General features: G+C 42.0%; 1 protein-coding gene across 1 annotated transcript in view; it reads left to right on the plus strand.

Moving 5' to 3' along the window:
* The window catches only part of LOC121621665 (MICOS complex subunit mic25a-like), a 60,115-nt gene extending 49,654 nt beyond the window's left edge, over window positions 1–10,461 (plus strand). The window contains exon 8 of the mRNA XM_041958217.1: window positions 10,143–10,461. Coding sequence (XP_041814151.1) covers window positions 10,143–10,166 — 24 coding nt within the window. The 3' untranslated portion in view covers window positions 10,167–10,461. The remainder of the gene's footprint in view (window positions 1–10,142) is intronic.
* The last annotated feature ends 764 nt before the right edge of the window (window positions 10,462–11,225 follow it).

Genomic DNA, 11,225 nt, shown 5'->3' on the forward strand with positions numbered 1-11,225 from the left:
CATCCCACATACTTAACCCACTTGAACCAGTCGGTCTCCTGATCGCAGTGTTTGTCTGCCCTGATGTGTGAACATGTGCTGGCCTCTGAGATGCTTGGTTAAGTGCCACTCTGGATCTGCCTTGATTACCAAGACTTATGGAGCATTGCTGAAGCAAAAATGTGAAACAGGTGCATTTGCACTTGGGGATTAGGTGCTGTTTTTAATCAGAAATATGTTTATTCTCAATCCTAGCCTTTAAAAAGTGCAGTATCAGTTTGAAATTGGCGTCAGTTTTAACCAGATAGAAAATATTAGTGGGAGCTGGTAATGTGCAAATGAAAATATTTTTTAAAAAAGCACCAGTTAATATATTTCAGTGGAATGTATTACCGTTAACTACGGACTCAAAAATGGCAAATGATATCAACGCTGCTTTAATGCTCTGGCTCTAGAAAGTGACACTTACTGAGATACCTTTAAGCAAAACTAAAGGAGTCAAAAGTGGAGAGAATGACTGATAGATTTACATGTTAATGATAAGCTCACAGGAATCCTCCAGTTCCACCTACTTTTCCATTTAGACAACTAGTAGCCTGCATGCTGGGCTGACAGTGCATGTCAATTAAATGACTGATGTGGACACATTAGTGATATCTGTCACATTTTGCCGAGTGCCATAAAGACCACAGCCCTGTGTAGGGATTGTAGAAGAAGGTGTTGTAAGCAGAACAAGCAATCACTACGAGGAAGTAGAAAATTGTGCCAAAAATAGAACCCGAGACAAGTACCAATCTGAAGAAAGGTTACTGAAGCACCAACCCACAAAAGAGTACGGAGGCTCCAAGGATTACATTCACAGTCTGAACCACCTATCATGTGGTGAAGTGAAAACCTGTGTTTGTGCAACTAAAAACTCCTGTCATGTCCTGTCAGGATGTAAATACAGCTGCTGGGATAAGCAAGTGTTCCTGTGCCTGGCATCAGCAAATGAGATTAACAAAGGAGAGAGATATTCTTAAACTATGCGTCCAACTGGATTCAACGTGCATTTGATGACATAACACTGAAAATAGGTATCATTAAGTAGAATTCAAGGGGACAAGAGAGCATGTGTGTTTGTGTTCTTGCACTTTTATCCAATCTGCATTTTGCACTGCCAGCACATTTTGCCTGGTGTTTGACTTTGACGGAGCTGTTGGAAGGCTTGGGCTGCCGTCAGGGTAAAATAAGGTTTTGGTTTATGTTGACGCTTTTATTTAGTTGATCCATTCGGTGATTGACAGAAAAAAAAAAAAAAAAATATATATATATATATATAATTAAAATAATGCATATATATTAATATTTTTTCAGTTAATGAATCGATTCTGAATAATTATTAATAACAGTTAGTTGTGACCTAGTAAACATTGATGGTCAACATTAGAATTTGGAGACAGGGAATGCATCATGTATCAACTGTTCTCACTCTCAGCGGAGTACAAATTGTGTCTACGACCGCCTCCTCTCACCTTGAGCTCCTTTTAAGACCTGTAGAGCTCCAGTTACAGAGGACATGAAAAAGAGGGGAAATAAAAGAAGTGTGTGCATGTTTGAGTGACAGAAAATAGCCAGAAATTCGGAGTACACAGGCTTGCATGTGAATCCTACCATGTTTAAGTGCCGATTTTCTCTCTTAATGTCACCTCCATCTCTTGTACGATGTCTGCAGGTGTTTTTTTGTGTGCTGCATCTCTGCGCCTCTGTGCATTTGTGAATGTGTGTCAGTATCTGTGCATCGTCTGTATCTGTGTTGAACTACTCCCCCTCCTTCAAAACATTTCAGTCGACATTTTGCACTCCAGCCACATTTAACAACAAACTAATTCACCAACGTTTTTGCAGGGAGCCATCCATTTCCAAATGTAGTGCCAGCAGCATCTTAAGCACCCCACAGGCAACCTCTCAGTCCTAACAAAACATTCAGACCTTCATTCCCCATGAAAAAGAACTGGATGGCTTCAGTAATGGCAGACTATTTCACCCTGTTATTTCCCTCGTCTTCCAGCACGCTGCAAATCCTAGCAACAATAAAGCAAGCGGTTTTCATTCAAACCTGTTCAGTTTGTCCAGGTGAAGAATTGATTGATAGGAAGAGAAGGCATTCTGCCATTAAAAAGAGAGGGGAAAAAACGAGGGATGAAGCAAGGCTGAAAGAGGAATGGAAGGTGCCTGTCAATGGGGGAATAGATGGAGACTGATGAAAGAGAGGAAAAGTAAGGGAGAAAGAGGCTTAAGAGTGCCTGTCAGTGAAGAAGGGTTAATAGAAAACTGTAAGAGAGAGATACAGTAAGAATGAGTGGATGATGAAGAGAAGTAGAGAGGATGAATAAAGAGAAGAGGAGAGGTTCTGTCAGCAGGGAGGATGAGGGAGTGGCAGACTGTATTGAAGGAAGAAGAAAGTGAAGAAGAGGCTCTGTCAGTCACTACTTTGGGAGAGAGAAACAAGAGGCTGAGACAAAAAAATGTCAGATTTTACGATTGTAAAATATAGAGGAAATAGGAAAAAAAGTGTGTGTTTGTGTGTGCCTGTGCGCATGTGTGTGTCTGTGTTTATGTATGTGTTTGGCTATCAGTAGCTGCAGGTGATGAGCCCCACTGAGAGCCTTGGCCTGCCTGCTAACTCTAATCTGATAACAGAGCCACTCTATTCAACAGCAATCTGGTCCTACACACACACAGACACAGACACAGACACACACACACACACACGCACACACACACACACACACACACACAGACCCAGACAGTTCTGTATATTGTAATATCCCTGTTATTAATATTTTCTTTATAGAATACTAGCATACCTCCTCCACTGATTACAGCTTTTGTGTGATGTAAAATTGCACTAATACTAACATGACGTATGGTGTTTTCTCAGTCATTTTCGTTCTATAAATCACTATTATTTTGCTTCATAGTTTTTTTTCATTGCATGCTGTTATAGTGCTCCGGCAACACACGTAAAAAGAAATATTGACACACGCCCGTGTTGTGAATATCTTAAACCCATCCATATTGCCCACACAAACACATGTGCTAGCTCACACATTTCTCTCCCTTTATGTCTCTCTCGTTTCCTCCTTCCATCCCACCTCTCCTTCACATCCATCATCTCCAAGGCGACCACCCCGTGAAGGCGCAGGGCACATAAAGATTAGCTGTTCCCTCTCATGTGCCTCCCCTCCATCCTCCAACAGTCTCTCTGTCTCTCTCCCTCTCAAATACATATAATGGTCCATCAGCATCCAGCTGAACATCTAATCCACGCTGCCACACTCCACTGACCTCCTTGTCTTCAGCATGTGATCGATTCGGTCGTGCCAGGTTTGAGCTACCATGTGTCTTCCTTCATTTGGATACAGATAAGGTGTTGGGGTAAACTGTGACAAAATGACTAGCTGGGTGAAGACTGAAGTGTTACTCTGTGAATGGAGCAATCATTATCATCTTCATCATACTGTTAGCTGCTTGATCTCACTGAGTCTTTGGCCTCCAGCTTATGTATGCAGGTATGTCAAGTTTTTTGTTTTGGGAATATTACTGTTCCTGCTTAACCAGCGTGAGACAACCTCATGTCTGTGGGCTGTCGTTTAAAATATGTTAATGAAAATTCTAAAAGTTGACAAGCAGTATTACCATGACAATGACATTTTGCTGATTGGAATGCATGTTAAATCAAAATGCAGCAACCCACACAGTTCAGTGCTGTCCTATATTAATCAGTAGTTCCCAGTAGAAACAGACAGGAAATGTGCAGAGAGAATGAGGGGGGTGACTTGCATCAGAGGCCCCCAGCTGGAGTCAAAACTTTGCCCCTTAGACCACAAGGCATGCAGAGGCCCAGATGGTGCCCATTTAACTAAAACTGATACTCCACATAAAATCTATCTGCTGACTATCAAACACTCGCCACCTGTAGCCTTGATAGTTTATATATTTCTGTTTTCTGGCCTTGGTCACTGTGCTGATCATGTGGTCAGTCTTATCTTTATTTGCATATTCTTTTTGAAAATCTGTATGACTTACAAATCTTTTTCAGTAGTTTGCACATTGGACATATTCCTGGAAAAACATTTTTTTCTTATATGAGATGTGTTTGACATTTTTCTTGATATTAGATACAGAGTATTTTATATGTCTTAAAATGTGTCTGGAGGGGTTGTTTACGGTCACTGTGTCTATATATATCTAACAGCCACACTACCACCTGTCAGAGCGGCTGTAGTTCTTGGTGTAAAGAAAATCTTTTACATGGATAAATCAACAACTCGCACAAATTAAGATTTGGACCTGATCATGCCGTTGGATGAAACGTCAGGGGCCCATCAAATTTCACAAAGACTGCACCACTTCCTGGTAATCCATCCAACAGTTGTCTTTGTGCCAATCCATCTTGTTGATGTTCAGGCATGTTACAGCATGAGTGACAACTTTGTCCAGCTGGTGGCACCAGATGAAAAGTCAGGGGATCACCAAAATCATCAGGATTCATCCTCTGTGCACCACAAATGACTATACACAATTTCATGGCCGTCTAGCCAATAGTTGTCGAGATATTTTTTGACTGACCGACCGGCACTGTGGCTAAAAAGATCCAAAAGTTGATCAAATGTGGGTGGCAAAATTATGCAGGACATTTAAGTTTGCCACTTGTTTAAACCCTTCAGGGAATTCTGCCATTTTTATATGCAACTTAGTCTTATGAACTGACTTTGCATCACATTACATCAGTGACTGCATCTAAAACATTAAATCAGTGCTTTTTGATGGCTGAGGATTTACAGACAGACTGAGCAACTGAACACTTACATACAGCAGCTCAACTGTCTGTCAAAACTACAATCTGGCTAAATGAATAAGTGCTGGAAATTGTCCGGGCAGTCAGTGCTCCCAACTAACCGGCCTACCACCCGACCAACATACAGACTGACTGAATGAACAGTTTAGATGGGCCTGTACATGTAACCAACTAGCTGACTGACTGACTAGGAGGCCCCCTTAACTGACAGACTGATTAAGCGTCTGGCTGTCTTACTGACTGTGTAATCAGTGAAAGGCTGTGTGTTTATAAAGCAGCCATAGCCACAGCCACTCTGTGAGTGTCTGATTGACAGTCCTGGCAACTGTCTCTGTTCCTCCAGAGAGAGGGAGGGAACTGAGTGCTGTTAGCACTGAGCAGAGAAGACAGTTATTGATTTTCTACTTGTCTGTTATTTTTGTTTTTCACAGAGGAAAGGCAAGTGAGCGAGACGAGTGTGTTTGTGTGTGCGTACGTGACCGAGCGTCTCCTTATATTTGTGAACATGCGTTTATATGTAGGTTTGCTGTCTGTATGTTGCCCATTAGCTTGTGACTGGAGAAATGTGAACACACCCAGTGTGTGTACACTGTTGCTTCTATGCTGCTGCCGTTCAAAGTCGATTCCTGGCCCACAAACACAACAATCTATCCACGCCTTACACTGCTCACTAATTGGACGGAAACTGGCAGGTGGAAGAAAACATGTCTTTGTGTGTCTGTATGCTGTGTGTACTGCTGTGAATCAGTGTTTTTGTACGTATTAAATCTAATCTCAGCAGACACTTTTCCATCTTAGCAAGGGTCAGTGGTAATGAAGAGAAGTAGTTGGTTCAACTTTGTACTTTTTGCTTGTTCCAGCTCATGTGAATAGGTAGAAAAAGCATAAAAATGGGGGAACAATGATCAATCAATTGTGGTTATTTTTGACCTCACAATAAAATTACTTGAGGATAATGTAAAATAGTTGCCCTTAGATCTGTCAGATAGGCAAAGATATACAGTAATAATGCAGACATTAGGCCAATGTTAATTTTGAATCACTTTTAGTATTATATATGATTTAGTACTTAATTCATTTGTCCGTTTATGTCTGTCACATTATCATATGGTTTTTATTTGTTGATGGAAAATGTAATCAGTCATAGTTCTCGTTTTCAATGGCTACTTTTTATTTAGTTCTTATTCAGTATTTTTTGTCATAGTTTTTGTATACAAAATTCTGCGCCTCTGAACAAACGCAGCACAATTAAGCCACAAAACTGCATTCGACAGGATGACCATGAAGTGGAACCAACACCTCTTTAAAATAGTTTCAACAAAAAACTGAAACATATAACCTTCATGAACGTAGGATTTATTGCAGGTCTGTTGGATTAGACAGCATTATCTGAAGCTTGGTGTACCCGATAAACAGGCCACTAAGTGTACGTCTTAAAAAGTGCACACCCTGAGCTTGAGTATTCGGCTGCCCTCCCCTGCCCAAGGTGTCCTGCATAAAAAGCCTTTCCTGTCTATAAATTATCCAAGTGTGGATGGCGGCAGTCCAAATTTGGACCTGGGTCACCAAACTGAACCGTGTGTACTGTTGGAGGTTCTAGGGGTCAGTTTGAAATTCAGGAACTTCTTCATACACTATGCATGAGGCATAATGTCCCATCACACTGCTGTATATGAGCGTTGCAATTCCGACACACTCTGCTGCCACAAACTCACACATGCATGCACCTACACACATGCTAATGCACGCATAAACTCCTGCAGACACAGAGCCACTTTCACACAAATAGTGTGTTTCCATGCTCATGTGCAGACACACACTGTTCCCCTTTATATCTCAGGACGTGAGTGGAACAGTAAGGCTAAATCCCCTTGTCACATTTGCCGCTCATCTCCAATTCAATGGCACAGGCTGTGATGCCCTCGGATGCACTTGGCAAGCGAACAGCTAACCTGGCCGCCAGCATATCTGTCTGCCAGCCGAGTTAGCATGCCAGCTAGCCCACCCAGCAGCCACAAGCTAATGCTTCACTAACCCTGGGTCACCCTGTGTCTTTCCCTGCGATTGTGTGTTTCTATGTATTGACACAAGAGGTGTTCACTTGTGTCCTAGTCACCTGGCTCTCTAAAACATAATCAGCTATGACTGTTTCTTACACTACAACAACGCACAATTATGATAGAGTGTAAGTGGACCCTATGATTTAATTTGTTTGAAACTGTTAAAGTCAATTAAGAAAATGTTTCTCTTCTTACATGATTTCTTTTGTGTTTTGGAATGAACCCTATCATGTACCAAAAGGAAGAATCCAATAAGAAACCAACCTAAGTTGTTGAGTAAGCCATCAGAACAATCTAATGTATTCACATTTCATTGCTTTGTTTCAGTTATTTGTGCCATTACAAGTCAATGGCAAGGAAATGTCTTTCCATCCACCGTTACATCTCACAGAGGAACTATGATCCAGCACCACTTTGGGACTTCTTTGCACTTATTTTAAAATTTAACCTCTCTGTAAATATGCAACTTTATTATTAATTCCTTGCAGAGACAATTGATTTGCAGCAAACAAAAGAAGACAGAGGAACAAGCATTACAGAGTCGACATCACAGCATGAAAAATTGCAATCATGCAAACATCACACACACGATGGGCTTTCTTTATAAGTCAGTGGCTGGTGGGATAAGGGGTTGATGGATGTTAGTCGATTTGACATTATTTTTTGGAGGTGGTAGCGAATACCTGAGGTCTTAGAGTGAATGGTCACTGTCTAAAAAATAGTCTTAGCGATATGGTGAGCTTGTTTATCCTGCAGTGGAACAAACTTAAAGTAATGAAATGTTAATATTACATACATGTAAGTAAAGAGTAAAGTGACTGATATACTGATATACTGAATATTCCATGAATGTGGACCCTGAACTAGGGATGCACGATAACTGTTTTTTAAAACCGATACCGATAACCGATAACTTTCAGCTCCTAAAGGCCGATACCGATAACTGATAACCGATAACACACACACTAACATCATGACATCATTACCACAAACAAAACCAAACCAGCGGCACACAGTGAGAGGCGGTTGCTACGCAACGTACGTGTTTACTTTCAGAGCCGCTGCGCAGTGAGAGATGTGACGGACGAGAAGGCTCATTTTAAATCAATAAAAGTGTTTATATCACTATTTTATGTCACATTATTGAATGCTTTAGTAGTAAGCCGTGTTCTAAGTGGGATAACATATAGTGAGCAGGTTCCTATGGAGAAATATCGGGCCTCTATGTCATTCTAAAGAAAGATACATTATCCCTTACTTAGACTTACCTATGTAAACAAACTGAAAAAAGGGCAGTCCATAGTAAGGCAAGCGCCATCATGTCCATGATTAAATCTTCAATAACCTTAGCCCGTGGGTCATCTTTGGCAAATTTCTTGGATTTTTCGAAAGCCTTGCGTCGTGTGTCAGTCGCGGTGGCTTCTTTGCGGCTGCCTTGCTAACGTTAGTGTCTTTAGCAGGCCGGCCGTCCTCATACGCTCATAGTGGGAGCGAGGCATTGCCGTGCTGACAAAAACACATATGTTATCGGGGCTGTTCGTCATGATATCAGACTTATCGGAATGACGTCATAATTTCCTGTTATTGGCCCAATAACTATCATGCACCCCTACCCTGGACAAATTGTTGAGTCACCCATTGTAGACAATAGAGTCATTTAAGCAGGCATATTACACACTGAAGTTGGATGTACAAAATTATTTAAATGAAAAAATCTCAGTCTTTCTGTAGCATCACCTGTTTCTCTAACCACTGCATCAGATACAAAAACACGATTCACATACACCACCTCTAAAAAACAAAGGGGAAAAAACACTTAAATGTCAAAAATATTTCATAAAATTTGAATTCTTGAAATTCTAGTTTCAAGCACTAAGTTACTCAGAACCAGTTAGAAAGTCTCAGTAAGAAGGACAAAAAGCTTAAAATAAGTGGAATACTTTGACTTAAAACCTGCCTGGTAAGAAGATACATCTTGTCTGACAACAAACAAGCATAAATTGCCTTGATTTGAGGCATTCCATCTTAATTAGATTTGCTTTTTGCAGTGCAGTCCTCGTGCATGGACTAATAAATGAAATAAGGTTCTATTCACTCTTTTCCTTCATCCTTTCCCCCCAGTCCACAGTCTTCTTCATGAGCCGTGTCTGGTGCTGCCACTTCAGCACTAAGCATCGGTGCTATGGCAACAGTGCAGAGTCCCGATAAGCAAGGAAAAGGCGGTTACAGGCTCTTGGATTTTAAGGTTGAATGCAGAAATAAAATTAAAGCAAGTCACGGAAAAGGTCAGACATTTCTCAGACACACTGCAGCGTTTGTAGAGTAATTGGCAAATTTAGGCAAACAAGTTTGTTTAAATGGTTATTCAATCTGTTGCAATCGCTGCTGTTTTTACAGCAATTCCACCAAAAAGAAATCACTGTGGTCAGGTTAAGAGTGTGGCCTAAATATCTCCAGTGCAGGTCTACTGTACCAATAAACCACCAGAGCTTCCCTGCAGCTAATGTGCTTCACTGGATTAGAGCTTGAACATGTGTGTGTGTGTGTCTGTGTGTGTGTGTGTCTGTGTGTGTCCTGACCCTGAGTGATTCTCTATGTTTTTCTGTGTTGCCGCATGCAGTTAAACACCAGCTGTATTAGCCACAGGCCAAACACTTTCAGGCCAGAGGTCCGACTTTCTGTAGCAAGGGCCACGCTCAGTGCACCTATCAGGCTGCAGTTCCTCTGTGTCCCTCAATGTTTACAGAACATCACGTATGTTTCCATCTCTTCACGCTCAAGAATGAAATATAGTAATATCTAATTTGACCAGTTTATTGATGAAATGCAAGTGTTATGCTTGTCTTTATCAAAAATGTGATGATGAAGATGATCCAGCTCGACACATAGATAGCTATGCAGTCAATAAAAGACGGCACTGAATGTAGCCTGTGAGCGAACCCGTGCTCGTCTGCTTTGAGTTGGCACAGAACTATTTGCTGGATTGTACATGTGGTAGAAAATGCTGTCAAAAAGTCTTAGTTGGGTTCCAGGAGAGAAAGTCTCAGCTTTCCCTCAGTGATATTTAGATATTTAGAGGTGATACTTTCTTGCTATTTTTGGTAATGTGCATTGCGCTGTGTGAGGTACTGGATTTCCCATGATGCATCCTGATGTTTGTGAGTTTCCCCCTGGGTTCTAGTAATGCAAATTTATAATTTGATGGTTTCTCTTCTCCCCCACCCCCCACCCCCCCCTTGTCTCCTTCCTTCCCTTTCCAGAGCTCGCTGACGAATCACGGCTGAGAAACCTAAAGAAAGCAGGAAGAGGAGGGGAAGAAGTGAAGAAGGAGAGATCGTGTCAATCCCGTCTATTTCTCGCCTCCCTCTGTCCTTCTTCTATTCATCCGTCCATTTATTTATCCACCCTCACAGAATAACCCACATCCTCTTTCCTACTCACCGTCCTTCTTGGTTTTTGAGTGTATTATCTTGACATGTCACTATAGAGTGTATGATGTGTTGATTTATTGTCAAGTTGCGCAGGCACACTCCTGCCGTCGCTGAAATAAATCCCAGTGATCCGGTGGTGATGAGACTGCAGGTTGTGTGTCTTTGTGTCTTGTGTGTGCGCAGTGGCGGACGACTGTCTCTTGTCACGGCACGCTAATAATGCCTCCACTACTGAAAATGGGGTCGTGTGCACCCTTCTGACAATGCAGCGCAGGCCCAGGGGCTTGATTGTGTGCCGTGCACATGGTTTCATTAAGAGCGAGAAAGGAAATGAGAGTGAAGGAAATGAGGGATAAATGAAGTGGAGGACAGATGAATAGGGAAGCGCGCATGTATAAATGTGTGTGTGCATGTGGGGTTTTTGTCTGTTTCCTGTGCTTTTTCCACTATAGTGAGCCCATCTACGGAGGTTTCGTCACGTAAGGGTGCTTGCGTGAATGCAACGCACATGGGCAACACGCCGGACAGGCCACATATTGTCCCTGCTAGCCTTGTTTCCATGGTGACAGCAGGGGTTGCTGCTAGCAGCAAGGTGTGGAGGAACCTTCCAGATAACCCTGAAGGTCAGCACACAGAGCTACAGCTCACAGCACCACTCTGTAGTCACACACTTAACCCCCTCCGTGTGTGTGTGTGTGCGTGTGTATGTGTGCATGTGTCTGTGTGTGTGTGTGTGCGTTTGTGAAAGAGAGGGACTCAGTTAAGATGCATTTCCACTTATATATGGACATGGTTGGCCACCCTCGGAATGACAGAGGCTTGTTATCGTACACACATACACACACACATATTGGTCACATACACACAGTCACACAACAGACACACACACACAGAATATTAATGGACTAACAA

This window comes from Chelmon rostratus, chromosome 2 (assembly GCF_017976325.1).
Source record: "Chelmon rostratus isolate fCheRos1 chromosome 2, fCheRos1.pri, whole genome shotgun sequence".
Classification (NCBI taxonomy): Eukaryota; Metazoa; Chordata; class Actinopteri; order Chaetodontiformes; family Chaetodontidae; genus Chelmon; species Chelmon rostratus.